The 18277-nt window shown below is 52.8% G+C and overlaps 9 protein-coding genes across 9 annotated transcripts; 4 read left to right on the top strand and 5 right to left on the bottom strand.

Moving 5' to 3' along the window:
* Positions 1 to 132: 132 nt before the first annotated feature.
* On the bottom strand, positions 133 to 1151 carry SNOG_15772 (hypothetical protein). The gene is made up of 3 exons (XM_001805859.1): positions 1107 to 1151; positions 963 to 1058; positions 133 to 875 (listed from the first exon to the last, which is right to left on the bottom strand). The coding sequence occupies exons 1-3, from the start codon at positions 1131 to 1133 to the stop codon at positions 261 to 263; spliced, it is 738 nt and encodes a 245-aa protein (XP_001805911.1). The 5' UTR covers positions 1134 to 1151; the 3' UTR covers positions 133 to 260.
* Positions 1152 to 1303: 152 nt separating this feature from the next.
* Positions 1304 to 3676, top strand: SNOG_15771 (hypothetical protein; the record flags this gene model as incomplete). The annotated part of the gene is made up of 1 exon (XM_001805858.1): positions 1304 to 3676. The coding sequence occupies one exon, from the start codon at positions 1304 to 1306 to the stop codon at positions 3674 to 3676; it is 2373 nt and encodes a 790-aa protein (XP_001805910.1).
* Positions 3677 to 3847: 171 nt separating this feature from the next.
* SNOG_15770 (hypothetical protein) lies at positions 3848 to 5499 on the bottom strand (the record flags this gene model as incomplete). Its single annotated transcript, XM_001805857.1, has 2 exons — positions 3848 to 4285; positions 4342 to 5499. 2 exons carry the CDS (start codon positions 5497 to 5499, stop codon positions 3848 to 3850), a joined length of 1596 nt encoding a protein of 531 aa, XP_001805909.1.
* Positions 5500 to 5970: 471 nt separating this feature from the next.
* Positions 5971 to 6299, bottom strand: SNOG_20178 (hypothetical protein; the record flags this gene model as incomplete). Its single annotated transcript, XM_001805856.1, has 2 exons — positions 5971 to 6036; positions 6087 to 6299. The coding sequence occupies 2 exons, from the start codon at positions 6297 to 6299 to the stop codon at positions 5971 to 5973; spliced, it is 279 nt and encodes a 92-aa protein (XP_001805908.1).
* A 1358-nt stretch (positions 6300 to 7657) lies between these two features.
* Positions 7658 to 9127, top strand: SNOG_15769 (hypothetical protein; the record flags this gene model as incomplete). The annotated part of the gene is made up of 1 exon (XM_001805855.1): positions 7658 to 9127. One exon carries the CDS (start codon positions 7658 to 7660, stop codon positions 9125 to 9127), a length of 1470 nt encoding a protein of 489 aa, XP_001805907.1.
* A 391-nt stretch (positions 9128 to 9518) lies between these two features.
* SNOG_15768 (hypothetical protein) lies at positions 9519 to 11997 on the top strand (the record flags this gene model as incomplete). Its single annotated transcript, XM_001805854.1, has 2 exons — positions 9519 to 10772; positions 10876 to 11997. 2 exons carry the CDS (start codon positions 9519 to 9521, stop codon positions 11995 to 11997), a joined length of 2376 nt encoding a protein of 791 aa, XP_001805906.1.
* A 43-nt stretch (positions 11998 to 12040) lies between these two features.
* Positions 12041 to 14123, bottom strand: SNOG_15767 (hypothetical protein; the record flags this gene model as incomplete). Its single annotated transcript, XM_001805853.1, has 2 exons — positions 12041 to 13870; positions 13923 to 14123. The coding sequence occupies 2 exons, from the start codon at positions 14121 to 14123 to the stop codon at positions 12041 to 12043; spliced, it is 2031 nt and encodes a 676-aa protein (XP_001805905.1).
* Positions 14124 to 14546: 423 nt separating this feature from the next.
* On the bottom strand, positions 14547 to 15883 carry SNOG_15766 (hypothetical protein; the record flags this gene model as incomplete). The annotated part of the gene is made up of 2 exons (XM_001805852.1): positions 14547 to 15698; positions 15845 to 15883. The coding sequence occupies 2 exons, from the start codon at positions 15881 to 15883 to the stop codon at positions 14547 to 14549; spliced, it is 1191 nt and encodes a 396-aa protein (XP_001805904.1).
* A 192-nt stretch (positions 15884 to 16075) lies between these two features.
* SNOG_15765 (hypothetical protein) lies at positions 16076 to 17819 on the top strand (the record flags this gene model as incomplete). The annotated part of the gene is made up of 3 exons (XM_001805851.1): positions 16076 to 16142; positions 16274 to 16833; positions 16950 to 17819. 3 exons carry the CDS (start codon positions 16076 to 16078, stop codon positions 17817 to 17819), a joined length of 1497 nt encoding a protein of 498 aa, XP_001805903.1.
* Positions 17820 to 18277: the final 458 nt, after the last annotated feature.

The raw sequence follows: 18277 nt of genomic DNA, 5'->3' as shown, positions 1-18277 counted from the left end.
TTTTGGTCTCACCGGGCTCTCTGGAGAACCATGGTATTATGAGCGTTCTGATAGATACGCTACCGTGGTTACTAGGGACCCCTTCACCGCAGGTTCCGATAGGAATTAGGGACCGTGATGGGGAAGAAAAAACAAGAATGTCATAACAAATGAAATTTAGGGTGTTCGGTGCATCTCGGTATCGTATCGTCTCACCTTACCACTAATATACAATTACTGGAGAGGAACACGGCTTTTGGCGCCTCGCTTATTATACACGCTCAACGACCCTTCCTAACCCAATCTTCCAAGCCATCTTTCGTATCGTGCAGCTTGCCCTCGACCATGCCGATTCCCATGCCTGCGTGCGCCTTTCCAGTCTCGATGAAGTCGCTGATTCTTTGCCTTGTTCGGAGATGCGCGTCTGCCAGCACGGGGTATTTCTCCTCGTACGTCCAGATCAGGTCGCCTACGTTCTTCGATGTGATGGGGAGAACGACGTTGGCGGCGGTGATGCCGACTGCGAGCGGGACCGAGGCGCGAAGCAGAATGTTGCGGTTGCGCGTGATGATGGAGCCAGCCATGGAGGCGACCAGGACGTACAGCGCGCCAGGGAAGATCTTCTCGCCGGATTCCCTGGGAGGTGCTAGTGATCGTACGGTGCTTGTGAAGCCATGCTCGAGACGCAGAGTCTGTGTAAGCGCGTTGTCGACGGCCTGCTCACCACGGACGGCCTGGCGGTAGAGGGCCATGCGCGCATGTCCGATCTGGACGGCGAGGCGGTCGGTTGGTGTTGGGCGGTACGACTCGGCGGGCGTCTGGTTGGGTTTCGTGGTCGAGGGCAGCGTAGGCTCGGTTGTGTCCAGAGGCATTTCGTCGTAGATGGGTTTGCGGTTCTGTCACATGCCATCAGTCCACCATTCCATCAATTCTACCACAGCCTCCAATCTCCTCTTCCTCGCTTCGGGCGCGTGTAGACGTACTGAGAGATCCTCTGGCGGCTCTTCGGCGTCGACTCTCCGGGGAGTGAAGATTATGCCAGTCGAGATGGCGGCGGCCATGGCAGCGGGGACGGCGCGCTACAACACGTCAATCCATGTCTTGTTCAGCATTCTGAAACTACTCACCTGCCGTAACAGCGGTCTGAAGGCCATAGTGTGCGAGAGGAAGGCGCAATGGATGAGGTTGTCGACGCAATCAACCTGTGATGTCGAAGCTCCGTCTGCCGCCGAATTGGCACGGGCCACGCGCAACTTTCCCGTCCTCGGCATACGACATCGTTTCTGTACCCCCAGCGCCCTCACCCACCGCCGCCAAAGCGAACATGCTCAAGAGGCTCGCACGAAACAACTCTTCACCATGGATATGCTCGCGATGTCTCCAGCAATCCCAGCGCCAGCGCCGCTTCAATAGCACTTTCGCCGCCACAGCCACCGCACGCGACCATGCGCCTTCCGCCCTCTACGGCCTGTCTGCCAGCGGGAAGACAGATGACGATGCGCTGCGAAAAGTTTTTGATAATGCATCCTTCTGGGAGAGCTTCAAGAGGGGGACATCCAACAAAAAACCATCTGGAATCATAGGAAACAAATACCTTACACATCCAGACGGCTTCATCGACTTCGTCACCGTTACTATACAACGATGCAATGGTGTGGTGGAAAAGGTGTCACGGGCAGAGACAATAGAAGACTTCAAATATATGGTCAAAGACCTGGATAAGCTTAGCGATCTATTATGCAGGGTAATAGACTTGGCCGACTTCGTAAGAAGCACGCATCCGAATCGCCAGTTCCAGATCATGGCTGTAAAAGCATACCATACCGTTTTCCAGTATATGAACCAGCTGAACACTACTCCCGTGCTATATGACCAGCTCAAGAAGGCGTCAGATATACCCGAGGTGTTCGAGAGCTGGACTGAGGAGGAGCGCATAGTAGCAAGAATCCTCATGGAAGACTTTGCGAGATTTGGCATTGGCTTAGACGATGCGACAAGACAAAAGCTTGTGGATTTGAGTGGAGAGATTGCCGAAGTTGGATCGCAGTTCGTCGAGGGCATGTCACCTGAGACACCCACACTCAAGTTTGAATCGAAGAGGTTGAAAGGGCTGGACCCGAACTTGGCGAAGGCGTTGACGAAATGGGGTGAAACAAGAATATCTACCATGCACCATGAGGCTCAGGCGGTCCTACGATTCGTCGATGACGCTGAAGTAAGAAGAGAAACATACTCAGCTGTGCGAACGGCGGGCTCGAGTACCATCGCACGGCTGGAGAAGATGCTGAAGCTGCGAGCGGAACTAGCACAACTATCAGGCTATGAGACATTCTCTCACATGACTCTGGAGAACAAGATGGCAAAGACACCAGAGGCGGTCAACACGTTCCTCAAAGCGCTGTACGAGGACAGCCGGCCCTCTGTTCTTGCAGACCTTCACGAGTTGATGGAGTTGAAAAGAGGCGACGCCCACCAAGACAATTTCCCCAATCGCATGAACGCATGGGACAAGTTCTACTACACGCAAAAGATGCTGTCGACTATGGAGGGCGCTTACAAACAACGTACTGCCGACTCGCTCTCAGCGTACTTCTCTGTCGGTACCGTCCTACAAGGCATATCCCGTCTGTTTGATCGCCTCTACGGCGTCCGGCTCGTCCCGCAAGAGACTCAACCCGGCGAGGTATGGGAGGACGGTGTGCGCCGACTGGACGTTATATCCGACACCGAAGGTCATATCGCAGTGCTATACTGTGACCTCTTCTCACGACCCGGCAAGACGCCCAATCCCGCACACTTCACCCTCCGCTGCAGCCGCGAGATCCTCCCCGCCGAACTCGAAGAAATGCAACACATGCCGCACCGCTTCTCCTCGCCCATCGAAGCCGCCACAGACGGCATGTCTGTCTCCTACAACGCCTCCCGAAACAGCTACTTCCAACTCCCCACCATCGCCCTCATCTGCGACTTCAGCAAGCCCTCCTCCCCGCGCCCCACCCTCCTAAACATCCACGACGTCCGCACCCTTTTCCACGAAATGGGCCACGCCCTGCACTCCATCCTCGGGCGCACCGCCCTGCAAAACGTCTCCGGCACCCGCTGCGCCACCGACATCGCCGAGCTGCCCAGCGTACTTATGGAGCACTTCGCCTTCGACCCCTCGGTCCTCGCTCTCTACGCGCGCCACTGGGACACCAACGCGCCCCTCCCCCTCGCACTCCTCGAAAACAGACTCGCAATCGATAACCGCAACGGCTACTCTGAACTCGAGTCCCAGATCCTTCTCGCCATGCTCGACCAGGCGTACCACTCGAACCTCCCCCTCGACCCCGCGTTCAATTCAACGAGCGTCTATCACAACACGTACACGCGCTTCGCTAGCGTGCCAGAGCCCGCGGGCACCAGGTGGCAAGGCTTCTTTGGGCACTTGTTCGGGTACGGCGCGACGTACTACTCGTATCTGTTTGATCGGGCGATTGCGAGTCGGATCTGGAAGGGCGTGTTTAATGAGGGCAGGGACGGGGGCAGTTTGGACCGCGAGAAGGGCGAGTTGTATAAGAATGAGGTGTTGAGGTGGGGTGGGGGACGCGATGGGTGGGTTTGTCTTGCGGGTGTTTTGAGGGATGGGAAGGTGGGAGAGGGAGGAGAGGGGGCGATGAGGGAGGTTGGGAAGTGGGGGATTGATGCTGGAAAGTAGGGTTATGATTAGATGTGAACATTGTCCATGGGATTCTCGTTTAGCATAGAATTGATCATGACTTACATGACCAACACGAATGTCTATCTTGTTCTTTGCGCAAAGTATCTTCCTTCGTGTCATTTCATATACTATTTCTCGTTTTTACCCCTTACCATCACCCGTCCCGCCTCATATGCTCTCCTCCCACAACTCCCCCACCCCCGCTCTCTCCACCGGCAACATACTATACTGCAAACTATACAACGACCGCCGATTCATCGGCGGCACAAACTCGCCACTCGCCAGACTCAAGAACACGCCCGGCGCAAAATAATGCTTGCGGATGCGCCCGCCCAGTTCAAAGTACGGGTTGAACATGGCCCGCAGCGACAGCGGGACGGACTTCAGGCGCACATACGCCGCTTGCGGATGAGTGGAATCGAGGAGTTGGAAGGATATGCCACCAGGCAAGCGCGCGGGATCTTTGAGCCGCAGCATGACGGCGAAAAGCGGGAAGTGATTAAGACACGCAAGCCCGATTTCCAGCCCTGCCTTGAGCGCGATGACGGCGACGCGCGCACACGCAAACGTCAGGTAAAACACCCAGACGGTCGGCAGCAGGAAGAACTGCAGTGTGAATAGTATAGTGCCGAGGAGTAATTGGGTCGAGGTCGTAGGCGCACGAATTCGATGCGGTGGCGCAGGACATTGCGCTTCTTGCCGCGGAAGAGGTGGAAAAGGGAAATCATGATGGTGAGCTGCCAGTGGAAGATGCGCGCGGAAGCGATGTAGAAGGCGTAGATGTGGAGGGTGAGCAGGGAGACGAGGTCCATGAAGAGCGAGATTGGCATGGTGGCGCCGGCGAAGGAGGAGAGGCTGAGGAGTTTGATGAAGAGGGGGAGGTTGGGGCGGAGGACGGATATGCAGCCTAAGTGTATTAGCAGGTGGATGTATTTGGGGGTGGTGGTGGAGGGTGTACCAGCCCAGTAGTCGATGACCCAGAGGAACAGGTCACCCAGGAAGTCGGCGAGCTCGTTGTTCAGTTTCAGACCACCGGGCGAGCCCATGAGCCAGGTGATCATTCGCCGCAATCCGTCTATAGACCAGGTGCTGAAGATCATGTCGATGTTATCAGCAACTGCATTGAAGTTGTCCATGATGTACGAGGCCACTGCAATGCCCATGATTATGTCATTTGCGACGAGCCATAGACTGTTGTAGAAACGAATGTAGTCCGGGTGGCTATTGGTGATACTGCCCCAACTAGTTCTGCGTTTTCGTAGAGTAAGGTACTGGATGGGCCAGTAGCAGAATTGCTGTAGGCGTATGTCGATTTGCTGGGCAGTTGCAGACATGTCCTTGAGGGCGGGTCCATCAGGAGATGCTGCTGGACGCCAGTGCAGTACTCGCAGCAAGACTTCTGCAGCTACGCGGTTGGCCATCAATATCGATACAAAGACTTGTCCGAGTATAGGCCACAGCCACACATGGACGATGTAGCTCAGAGCCATGTACACATAGTCCCATAGATCATTCGCCGAATCAGCCACGCGCTCACTAACGCTTTGGGACCGATTCATGCGCCTGCCAATCATGCCTATGTTTTGCTGCAGCAAAGCATTGAGTTCCCACGAACAATTGACCTGTTCGATAAGCATGGGCAATGCGGCTTCTTTCTGTGATGGTGGCCGGGATATGACCGTGTGGAGCTTCAGCTTCTCTACAAGCCTTGCCTTCCGCTGGCGCTCTCTTTCTTCTTCTTCAAAAGCAGCGTCCCATGAAGGGTGCCGGATCTTGTCGTCTAGAGCCAGCGCGATGGGCGTCAAGGACAGGTATTGCATGCGCGCAGGTCGAGGTCGGTCATATACGATGATCTGAGCTGACACAAATGTCCCCTCCGGTTTGCTTAGATAGGGCAGCCTGGTCGCTCGATCGATGTGAAAGGTGAGGAGTTGTGGGTTGGACTGGCCCGGTGCTGACTTTGGTCCCACGACACCGAGCGCGCAGAGGGAAGAGTGCCCGCATCTTCCGAGCAGGTCGTGGATGTTGTGCGGACTATTTTGCAAGAGCCTGCCGACTGCAAGAGCATTCTCTACATGTCGGTGCTGGTCTCGATTAGCCCCAGCCTGTACGATATCCCACTGGCTGTCCACACACCTCTGCTCCGTAGAGTATGCCGACGACGAAGAGGTCTGTCGCGGAGTTTTGGAAGCCCACTAGGGTTCCAGGGGAGGTATTTAAGGGCGCATCTGATGGCCAAAATACGCGCACCAACCCCATGTGTGTGCCCATATCCCCATCCTGCTACCCCACTAGAACGATCCGCGCCGCTTGAGCTGCTCGCGCGCAGAGATGCCGGTGCCTGCAATTCGAGGATGCTACGCCTATCAGCTTCTCTCCTCAAATTGCATCGCGTAGTTCCACTAACCAGCTCCGTCTCTTGTGCTGCGAGGTGTGCGAACGGAAGGACCAGTACGACGAAGACCACGGTCAACAATCCAAAGCCCTTCGCAGCCCTTGTGATGACTCCGTGGTCCCAAGCGAATATGGCAAGCTCGTACAGGCGAGTCGCAAGGTCCCAGCGTGCAGTCGAGTAGCCTGCGACAAAGATTCCGAGTGTGAGTATGGAGAATGCGTGCATTTACAGCGTCATGCCAAGCGATGTGTTCGAGCTTCGATGGCGCACGTCTAGCGGTACAAAAGGGCCAATGCTGGATCGCGTAGTTTTCCGAAGGACGTAGGGGATATGGAGAGGAGCAACAGGCGATTCAATGCTCGGTACATAGTGCAGGAGACAGCAACAAGCAGCATACTGCAACGCTGCTTCAGCTGCGAACGTGGAAGTCCAGATCGTAAACCAACGCCACCCGGATTGGGACTAGCGCATTTCCCCGGATAGGAACCATCACTACCACGACGGCAACAACACCACTTGGAAGTACACACTACGCGTCTGAAGATGCACATGCGACCTGCAAGTTAGTAGTAGGCCGCAGGTTTCATCATCAGTCAACACATCTCGCCTGGTTTCGCATCATCCACACTAACAACCAGATTTGTCTCTAATTCGAGACTGCTATGCAGCAATCAAAATGGGCGCAGGCCGGTCAGCCAGGCTCGACGGGACAGAGCTTCAACAGGCAAAGGTAACGTACAAGTATGCGGTTTGCACACCTTTCACGGTCGAACCAGCTCGCATTGAGCAAGCCTCGGCATGTGATTGGCTAGCGCGGACGCGTTCGCGACTTACGCTCTCTGCCTCCAACTTTCTTTCAACGTCTCCACCACAACCTTGCGCGCCAACTCTAATACTCCTCTGCTAGTCTTTTTGGGGCACCAGGTACCAACTTCGCGCAGAGCAGTCTAGACTCGGGATTGAACATGGCCATTTGCACCTACTATCAACGTGGTTCCTGTCGCTTTGGCGGTAAGCGAAGAGCCGACCATCTCTCACCCATTTTCTAACTCGTCCCAGAACAATGTAAAAATGAGCATCCAGGAAGCCAGCGCGACGCAGGACGCAGCAGTGGTGGAACTTTCGGAGGAGGCTCGAATAACAACCGCTTCGGTGGATTCAATGGCGACCGCTATCGCCCAAACCAGCCAAGCGGAACTTTCGGGAGTACCAGTAAGTATTACGATTATATTGACATCGTCAAACGTGTCCAGGAATCCCACTATGTCTTCTGAATAGATGCTAATCAGTTTTAGGTAACAGAGATCCAAAGACTCTGCCGTACCATTTGGACAAGGCAGACATGAAGCTGGACCTTACCGACCAACGTCCCATCTATCCCCTGTCTTGTTACGGTCCTGGTCGAGGAGCACCACGACAGTTGATCGAAGGCCCCGTCGAGATCAGTCCAGAAGAACTGCGTGTGCGTTACTACTCACAACGACTTGCTGGTAATGAAGCTGTAGCTGTATGTATCTCTCTCCAGCCTGGCCGTACTTACTAATGCTTCCCAGCAACAAGAAGAGACTACGTTAAGTGAGAAGATGCAACAGCAAGTCCAGTCAATCCTCAGCGACCTGGACGGAGCTGTTCGCTATATCGAAGAAGGTGCCGATGTTCATCCCAACCGCATTGACCTCGCAAATGGAGCGAAACCATCCGCAGCCCAATCATCAACACCGAATCCTTTCTCACAAGCTTCATCAGCGTCAGTATCGCAAACTGCATCAAATCCGTTCATGAAGGCTGCGACGGCACCAACTTCAGCATTTGGCCAGGCGTCCACTCCAGGATCCACCTCCGCATTTGGCCAGGCTTCTACCCCTGGGTCAACGTCCGCCTTTGGCCAGGCCTCCACACCAGGATTCGGTCGACCTGCTTTTGGACAGCCTGCGAATCCAGCTCAAACGACCTCTGCATTTGGCCAGCCTTCGAACCCAGGCCAGGCTGCCCCTGGCTTTGGTGCAGCCTCCAGTCTCGGAGCGAAAACATCGGCTTTCGGTCAGACATCTGCAATGGGTGCTGGTGGTGCGTTCGGTAAACCAGCTTTTGGTGCATCTGGATTTGGCCAAGCATCGATGCCAGGTGTTGGTAGCGCTCTAGGGCAGAAGCCAGCCTTTGGACAGGCGTCTGCACCAGCTGCGGCAACTGGATTTGGTCAGCCAAGTGCTGTGGGACAGCAAGGGAATGCGTTTGGCAAACCAGCCTTCGGACAAAGTGCCTTTGGGCAGACATCACAGCCAGCTGCAGGGTCCTCACCCTTTGCACAGGCAGCTCAGTCGAGCGCTTCTCCGTTTGGTGGTCAGTCAGCCTCGACATCATCACCATTTGCACAGCAGCCAGCCTCCACAACATTGCCATTCGGTCAGCAACCACCTGCCCAGGCATCGCCCTTCGGCCAACAAGCACCAGTGAAGGCCTCACCGTTCGGCCAACAAGCACCAGTGAAGGCCTCACCGTTCGGCCAACAAGCACCAGCTCAAGCCTCGCCTTTTGGGCAACAACCCCAGCCGACGCAGTCAGCAAGTCCATTTGGTTCAAACCAAACCCAGCAAACAACAGCCCAGGCCAATCCGTTTGCTTCTTCTGCATCGCAGCAGACCAGTGCATTTGGCAAGCCTAGCCAGCCAGCCTCTGGCACGTCACCTTTCGGTGCACCACAAGCTCAGGCTGCATCTACACCAGCTGCAAATCCCTTCCTACAGAAGCCAGCGGCAACGACACCATCTGCTTTTACTAGTTCACCAGCCCCAGCTGCTTCACCTTTTGCACAGATGTCCACGCAGCCCCAGCAACAAGCTCAACCGGCAGCTCCATCTGGCGCAGCTAAGGAGATTGATCCCAAGGATCGTTTCAAGGAAGGAAAGCCCGAGGAGTACGAGGGCGAGCAAGGTCGAATCTTGGAGGAGATTTATAGGCGTGTTGGTCAACTGGGACGTTTCAACGATGACGAGGAAGTCCCACTGACGCCGCCGAAGTGCGAGTGGATCATGCCGATTCCGATACAGTCTTGATAGGCGCGGCAGTATAGGCTGAAGCAACGGCGTTTTCGGTGTACAAGATATCACATCAGTCAATGTAGGACTGTATAGACATGAAATAGCAACGACACTGGCATAATGGCATGGTCCTGGTGCGTGATCAAGCAATTTTGCTACTTGCTTTGTATTGAATGATTGTACCCTGGTTCTGAGACATGAGTTCCGTACGTCCGTACGACGGCGAGACTCTATTGTGTTATCATTTCTACAAGATGACATGAACTTGCGCACAGCCTGCAGATGCGCTGCACCTGTTGTGATATGAGCACAAGATAGGTTAGCGCGCGCTTATCGATAAGAATTGACATATTGGAAAAAGTTCACGGCTCCTCGTTCTGCCATACAGCTCAAACCACAACCAAACATGTCCAAAGATAAGAATGTCGAGCCAAAGGTTATAGATGCGATGATAGAGGATGTTTCTGTGAAGCAAGGGAAGAAAAGAAAGAGAACGACGCTGAAGAATGAAGAAGCACGTGGAGCTCCTGCTGCAGCAGCGCCTCAAGACACGGGCAAGAAAGCGGATTTCAAAATCAGTACCAGTGCAAAATCACACGTGGTTTTCGAAGAAAACAACGCCGGACATGTTAGTAAAGTTAAAAAGCACACTGGCCCGGAGTCAAAGTCAAAGCCACAGGAACCTCGCCAGCACACCAAGTCAAGCTCGACAAGCCAAAAGACACGACAACCAGACAAGTCCAGGAGTAAGCATTCCTCGACAGCACGGCAGCCCGAACATCGCGAAAATGTACCTCAGCACCTCATCAAGAAACGCGATGCATTATTACCTGTCCGCAAGGCACTGCCAATCTGGTCGCAAGCCGACACGATCAAAGCATCGTTGAAGAAGAACAACGTACTCGTACTCACCGGAGAAACTGGATCCGGAAAGTCAACCCAAGTCCCACAATTCCTTCATAGCGAACCATGGTGTACGAAATGTATAGCCATCACGCAGCCTCGTCGAGTCGCCGCGATCTCTCTGGCCCGCCGTGTCGCCGAAGAGATGGGCAGTTTTATGGGTAGCCAAAGCCCGACGGCCAAAGTTGGTTATAGCGTTCGATTCGATAATGCTACAGGACCGGGGACGAAAGTCAAATTCCTCACTGAGGGTATGCTGCTGCAAGAGATGCTGAGAGATCCGGCGATGTCGCAGTATAGCGCGATTGTGGTAGATGAAGTCCACGAGCGTAGCGTTAACGTGGATCTTATTCTGGGGTTCTTGAAGAACCTCGTCGCGGATATGGAGAGTGGGGCGCAGACTAAGCGGAAGGATCCGTTAAAAGTCGTGATCATGAGTGCTACGGCCGATGTGGAGAGTCTGGTGGAGTTCTTCGGGAATAGTCAGACTTCTGCAACGTCGAGCGAGGATAGTAAGATTGAGCGGCAGATCTCCACGTGCTTTGTGGAGGGTCGACAGTACCCTGTTAAGACGACATATCTTCCTGAGCCGACACAGGATTGGGTCGAGGCTGCGCTCAAAATCATCTTTCAGATTCATTACAAAGAGCCGTTGCCGGGCGACATCCTGGTGTTTCTCACGGGTCAAGATACTATTGAAGGACTCGAGAAGCTTATCAATGACTATGCTGAGGGAATGGAGAAGGATGTGCCTAAGGTGAGTTGATGTATCTTCTCTACTGCATTTACCATGAAACTGACAAATGAACCAGCTGCTTGCGCTTCCGCTTTTTGCCGCTTTGCCACAACACGCACAACAGCGTATTTTCCAACCGACACCATATCGCACTCGAAAAGTCATTCTCGCTACCAACATCGCAGAAACTTCAGTCACGGTCCCTGGTGTGCGCTATGTGATCGACTGCGGCAAGTCCAAGGTCAAGCAGTTCCGCAACCGTCTGGGCCTCGAATCGCTGCTTGTCAAGCCAATCTCGAGATCTGCTGCAATCCAACGCCAAGGTCGTGCTGGTCGTGAGGCAGCGGGACATTGCTACCGACTATACACTGAAGATGGCTTCAAGACCATGGAAGAGCGAACAACGCCAGAGATCCTGCGCTGCGATTTGAGCCAGGCCATCCTAACGATGAAAGCACGGGGAGTGGATGACGTGTTGAACTTTCCATTCCTCGACCGACCGCCGCGTGAAGCACTAGAGAAAGCACTTCTCCAACTTTTGCACCTGCAAGCACTGTCGGAGGACGGCAAAGTCAGCGAATTCGGCCTCAAGATTGCCAAATTCCCATTGACACCCACACTCGGACGCGTCTTAGTCGAAGCAGCCAAACCCGAGCGCGACTGCCTCCTCGACGTCATCGACATCATCTCCGCTCTCAGTGTGGAAAACGTCTTCTTGAACCTCGTCACCGAAGAGCGCAAAGAAGAAGCCGAAGAAGCGCGCCGCGAGATCTACCGCCGAGAAGGCGACCACCTAACTTTGCTTGTAACAGTCCAGCGCTACGCCGAAGAACGCACAGATCGCAAATCGTGGTGTGAGAAACACTTTGTATCTCATCGCGCGATGCAAAATGTCATGAACATTCGGAAACAGCTACAACAGCAATGCACGGCTCTCAAAATGCTGTCAAAAGACGATATCGACCAGGAAGTCTCTTCTGCGCCATCAGAAGCTAGAAGCCAGGCAATCTTGCGGTGTATGTTGCGAGGCTTCATATCGAACACTGCACGTCTGATGCCTGATGGGAGTTACAAAACACTCATGGGAAACCAAGCAGTGTCTATTCATCCCAGTTCCGTGCTGTTTGGCAGGAAAGTGGAAGCAATCGTATTCAACGAATTCGTGTTCACCGGGAAAGCATGGGCGAGAGGAGTCAGTGCAGTGCAATTAGACTGGGTGTCTGAAGTCGTCGACGCAATCATGTGATATTCTCATATAAACCCCCCTAATATTGCAAATACATAACCTTCTATCGTCGTCGTCCGACTCCCCCTCCACTCCCTTCCTTATCTGCAAGACTAACCACCTCCCCAATCCCCGCCGCCTCCTGCTCATCCTCCAGCGCGCGAATCTCCTCGCGGCAATCCCACCACTTCTCCTCCGACCGCTCAAACGCAAGCTTCTTGATCTCCTTCGGACTCTTCTCGCCCGTCTTCCCCCGGAACGCAAGATCATCAATGATGACATTCTGCCAGGCCTCCGACGTGCGCGCGTAGAACTCCCGCAACGATTCGAACGGCCTGGGGTGTGGCAGCGTGTCCGTAAGCGCGGAGATTTCTTCCTCGGGAGCTTCTTCGACTGGCGCGATGGCCGGGGAATCAGTGACGCTTGTGGGCGCAGTAGACGCGTCGTCTTCATCGCCCGACTCCTCCTCGTCTTCAGAATCATCTTCGTCATCTTCTGAATCCGCTTCATCATCACTGCCTTGCCAGTCTTCCAACTCGCGCTTGAATATCTCCACCACGCCATCTAGATGGTTCAGATTCACGCTCCACATCTCGTCGAAGGTGTATTCCCGATCTCCCTTTTCGTACGTGCCGCCGAAGATGTACAGATTGTCGCCCTGCACGGTGAGCGCGGCATTGAAGCGCGGATGCGGAAATTCATAGGTTCGCGGCTTTTCAATCTTTTCGACGGCGTCTTCTTCGGGCTCGTCTTTCTTCGGCTGTTCATCGTCGGAATCGAGCGATGCGGCGCCGGCTTTCATCTCCAGCGCCTTGAGGTTGGCGAGGAGTTCTTCCTCGTCTGCTTTGCCGCGCGCTCGACGACTGACATTGGCTTGTTGCGCGGCCTTTTTGTTTGCGTTGGTCTTTGGGCGGCGTAGGGTTAGCGGGACGTAGCGGTTTCGCTCGATGTTCCAGACGAAAGCTTGGTTGAAGAATTCGGAATCGATGGCTTCTTCGCTGTCTTCGACGTCGTGCACGCCGCCGAACAAGACGCCGCGGCCTTTGTGGTATGCCATTGTAGCGCCTGCGCGCAGGGGGTTGGGCGCGTTGGCGGGCTTTTTGCGCTTCTCCCATGATACGGCGGGGAGTGTGGCTGGAGCTACGTCTGCCGGAGGAGGCGTGATGCGGAGATACCAGCTGTCGTCGTGGACTTTGGGTTTGAGAACCATGCGGTTTGCAGGGCCGCCGCCACTGCTCTTCTTGCCTTTGCCTTGTTGCTGCTGTTTACCTCCGGCAGCTGTCTTGACACGTGAATAGCCGCCGTAGATGACGGCGCCTTGGTCATGGGGTAGCAGGGTGAAACTTGATCGCGCGTCTGGGACTGCGCGTGCCGCTTGGAGTTTGGGTGAATGCCATGTGAAGTTGACGCAGTCGTAGATCCACAAATCGTTGAGGTATTTCGTCGTTGCCGAAGTATCCTGAAATCCTCCGAACAAGATGACGTACTGCTTGTATCCGACCATGCGATGGCCGCTACGTGCAGGTGGTGCGGATGCTTTGCCCTTGCTTTCAATTCTTGTCCACTCTCTCTCGGTGGGATCTAACTTCCAGAAGTCGTTATAGTGGTAGAACGTGCCTTGTTTCGGTGAGCTAAATTCTCCACCAAACAGATAGATGTCCTTGGTGTTGGCACCACGACACCAAGCATGACCAGATCGTGGTAGTGGCGAATTTGGCGACGTGACCTTTTTCCAGGAGTCTTGCTTGATATTGTAGACCAACAAGTCATTGAAGAACTTCGCAGTTGCTCCGTTGAAGTACTCTCCACCAAACAAGAATAATTCGTTCTCGTTCGCTGGACTTGCGATTATAGTAGCAGATGTTCTTGCTGCTGGTGGCTCTGATGGCACTTCCTGTGACTGAAGTGAGCAAACAATTTCAAGGGTAATTTTCGAAGATACCTACCGTGATGGCAAGGAATTGCTCCTGTTCTTTTGCGTACTGAGCTAGTACAGCATCCAGATCAACGTCTTCAGCATCGGAATCAACCTCTTGTATCTTGCCCGCGACTTTCTTATCTTTCTTTCCAGCTTTCTTCTCTTGCTTTGCAGCTTTTGCGGCCTTGACTGCTGCCTTGTTTCCCGCCTTCTTCTTGTCTTTTACCATTTTGCGGATTTATTTCGCGACTGAAATGCGAAAGAGGCGATTTTGGAAGTTGCCCCACTGCGACCGCAAAATTCAGCAACAACGGCGGTAGGACAGCTTAGGTTGAGGCTGGTTAAGTTCACGTTCTCGCAAAGATGCCTAGAATTTTGTGTCAGTTGGTGTAGGTTTCCGCTACAATTGTTACGCTGTAGATTTACTAGAAGCGGCGGGTTGTGTCATCGCGGGATGTCGACGTTCTGGCGAATCAACGCTTCGGACACCGCTTCATTCCCCACTTATTTGCAATCGCGCATGAAGAGCTATTCAGGTGTGAATGTAACGCTAAAAGTCGCTCTAGTCATTCGCGAGTGCTATGTAATCGTACGCACATTATCCAAATTATTCCAACATTCAAAATATCTTTGTTGCCAGACAACGAACACCTTACGGGAGGTCTTTCAGTGAGCTACACACCCCGTCAAGCTCAGAGACACCGATTTCTCTCATATGAGAATCCGTGTGTCCAAGTAGTACAGCTTTGCCCTCCTCATATGAAAGCCAGCCGATATGCCGGAGACCGTACCCAGGATCTTTTGCAAAATCCAGCCAAAGGTCTTGCAGTGTTCTACCAACCGCTGTCTCCTCCGCAGTCGATGGTCCATGGTACTTAGAATCGGTACCGAAGATCAAAGGCAATTCGGCCGTGTGGTAGGCTCCTGGATACCCGGCTGGCGATATGTTAGGAAAGTTGCCGTCATACCTGTACCTGTAGGTCCTACGAGAACTCCCTTGTCGAAGCTCAGATGCGTGTGCTGCAGTACAGAGGGTTGTAATGTTTGTTATAGTGTCGGAAGCTGTTTGGGTGAAGTTCGGCCCCAGGGGTTGAGGGAGACCTATGTTGTATTCGTGCTGATTTGTTCCGATAATTGCAGGGATGGACGAGACACCTGCTTCCTCATACCATCTGGAATAGTCTGAAAAGACAATACGCTCATCAACCACAGGCAAGAATTTGAGGCTGACGTCTTCTTTCAAGACGGAGGCAATGTCTTGCCACGATGCCTTCCTTAGACAATCAAGTTGCGAGGGCGCAGATCTACAGCCAAGTGCTACAGCAACAGCCGTGAAGTTGCTTTGGGCAGAATCCGCGCTTTGTCTTACTTCAGTCGGGTAAAAAGCAGTAGCGGAGTCAAGGATCATTCCGCTGATGATGGGGTCTGAGGCGTAGGCAAAGTTGATATAGTCGACGGCTACTGCTCCCGAGCTTTGACCCCAAGCAACTACTTTTGATGGATCGCCGCCAAAACTAGCGATGTTGTCTCGAACCCACTCAAGCGAGAGACGTTGATCGAGTAGGCCAAGGTTCTGCTCCACTAGTCCAGGAGCGTTTGGGAAACCAAATATATTTGCCCGAACGTTGACGCTGATGACAATGTGTTCCTGCGTTCGTTGAACCCAGGATTGGGGGTTGTAGTACAGAGATTTCGTTCCTCCCTGAGTAAATCCCGAGCCGTAGTACCAGAAGATCACTGGTAAGTCTGTCCGTGAGCTTTGTGATGTCCAAATATTCAGGGTGAGGCAGTCTTCGCTAAAGTCCTGTGGAGGAAAGTATTCAGTTTAGTTGCCATGACTCGGAGAGTATACGCTGGCTTTGGTCAGGTCATCTGGTGGATTCTGAGGGCAGCCTGGGCCACATTGGGGGCGCTTCGCGACAGAGTTTCAGGCTCCCTAAGTTCTGATACATCAGGCAAGCTCTCCTGCACATGCATGTAATGGGTCATCATCCCGAGGTCTTTCAACTGCGTGAGAATGGTGGCTTATCATCTCAACGTTGCCTGGATTATGATTGCCGCTAATTCCGTAACAGACAGATCTTGCAGACGCCTCATTCCATCCCCAGCACACTTTCCTAGAGCAGCTTTCTTCGCGATATTGACGTGTCTTCCGAGCCTAACATCGAACTTCATCAGGACATGGCGGGGAACAACAGAGGTCGATCAAAAGGCTGCAAGACGTGTCTGAGACGCCACGTAAAGTGTGGTAAGTCTGATTATTGATTAATAGTTGGGACACGTCGTAGTCGCTGTAATAACCCAGGATGAATCCAACTGCGTACCTTTTAGTCTCACCATATCCTGAAGAAGCACACTAACACGTACACTATTATTCAGACCAGATTCGACCAACCTGTCTGCGATGCTCCAAAGGCAAATTTGAATGTCTAGGTTACCGGGAAACCCTCTTCATCGATGGTCGGGAGCAAGTGCTACGACGACTAAACTCTACACAAAACTTGTACTTGCAGAAGACCACCTCGGGCAGCCTGGAATATGCTCAGGATTATCAGACATCCTTACATTTCTCAAATGATGATGAAATTCACGATGCCGGTGTATCTCAACCCCAGGTCCCTCTTTCACTTTCTCCAATGCGAGAAGCCTATTTCGTCTCTTATCTTATTGCAAACGATGAGGGACCAATGAAAGTATTCTTCCGCGACCTGCTGTTGACGAGCCATCAAGACCCTCTGCAGAAATCCGTCAAGGAACAATGTTCACTAGCTTTTGCCACAACTTTCTTCGGGGTTGGACATGCACAGAGATCTCTCATTGATGAGGGCCGGCGGCTATATCTGCAGGCACTGGGGGCAGTGAACGCAATATTACGTGACCCCACCCGTAGCAGAAGTATAGAGGCTCTTGGTTCTGTCGTCACACTATGTCTCTATGAAGTAAGAACCTTCACAAAGACTTGTTGTTCTACCACTGACCGCTCTTTAACTAGGCGATCGCACCAACACGAAGCAACGAACATACATGGATGCACCATTTGAACGGCCTTGAACAGCTTTTTGCGATGCAAGGACCCGTATCAGTGAAGAGCAACCCAAGTTCTAGTGCGCTACTTGATGTTACCCGGCCAACGATGATCGTCGCCGCTCTATACGCTCGCCGGCCATCATTAATGTCACGACCGGAATGGAGCGCGGTTACTATGCACAATCCTACCGAAGAAGGGCTCGGTCACCTTATATCAGGTCTTGATTATCTCATGGACGCTCTAGCGCAAATATCCGTGCTGTACCATGTGCGCGACAAGTTTGTAGAAGGCGAAGCTACAACAGATTCTGGCGGCGCAAACGCTCACCTTGAGTCTATTCAAGCTCTTCTTGATCGCGCACTAAGTATTCGAGAGGACGTATCTACTCAAAGGAACAGGTGGACAGCCGCTCGTCAGGACTCGGAATCCCTCACGATTCCTTGCGGTGCCGTTCCCTCAACACAGCCACACCCTTGCTCAGTCGTTACGCAATTCTCCTCACTTGAGGCAGCAAATGCGTCCACTTTCTACAACGCTGTCTTGATCATGATCAACCAGTTCATTGTTTCCGTCCATGCGCTACTGCCACTGCACGATGCTCAGGCCACTGCACTGACATTATCATCTGAGCAGATTTCTGTTGCCGTGACGGATATACTGATGAGTATTGACTACCATCTCCCATTTACTGATCCCGCTGTTGCGTCTGCTTCAGGTACATCAGGACCTCGTAACATTTATCTGCTCTTGCCGTTGCGCATTGCGCACAGAGCTCTGTCTCAATCAGAGTCACCGGAGGATGTTTCCAGACGGCTGTGGCTCGAGGATGTCATGTCAGTCATCCGTAGCAGGGCTATGCCGTGGATGTCGAATGAGCAGATATTTGGCGCTAGGTAGCTCGGAAGTTGCAAGAGTAATGTACGATCACACTCAGACAATGACCAATAATTGGACACAGCGAATTTCTCGCATAATTCTATACGTTCTTGACTCTAACACACGGTATTTGGTCTGTCGATCAGACGATCTCAAAGCAATTGATCCGCCCATGTCTGTCTACATTCTTTCTGGTAAGTGAGCATCTATGCTCCTTTGTGATGGATTTCAACACATTGTTCGGGAGAGAGCGGAATCCAAAATATAACCTAAGTAGCAAGACTGCTACAATTGTCTAAGACATAAAGCAAAATGGGTAGATAAAGCCGTGAATTACTCTAGGAAGTCATTCGACTTTTCTTAAACTGGATATGAGTAGAGCTTTCTATCGTGGGCGACGAATTTGAATTTTGCATGTAAGATTTTGAAGTACCCAAATCTCACTTTTCTTGCAACGTGTGAGAGACTGAGTGGTGGAG

This window comes from Parastagonospora nodorum (genome assembly GCF_000146915.1).
Source record: "Parastagonospora nodorum SN15 chromosome Unknown scaffold_40, whole genome shotgun sequence".
NCBI lineage: Eukaryota > Fungi > Ascomycota > Dothideomycetes > Pleosporales > Phaeosphaeriaceae > Parastagonospora > Parastagonospora nodorum.
Note: the sequence above shows the minus strand (reverse complement) of the source record. Positions and strands in the feature narration are given on the sequence as shown.

Excerpts from the sequence above, each read along its gene's own strand:
- SNOG_15772 (XM_001805859.1), bottom strand. The coding sequence starts at position 1,133 with ATGGCCTTCAGACCGCTGTTACGGCAG. Across the intron at positions 1,059-1,106 it reads TCAGACCGCTGTTACGGCAG|CGCGCCGTCCCCGCTGCCAT; the intron begins GTGAGTAGTTTC and ends GACGTGTTGTAG. Across the intron at positions 876-962 it reads AGCCGCCAGAGGATCTCTCA|AACCGCAAACCCATCTACGA; the intron begins GTACGTCTACAC and ends GGCATGTGACAG.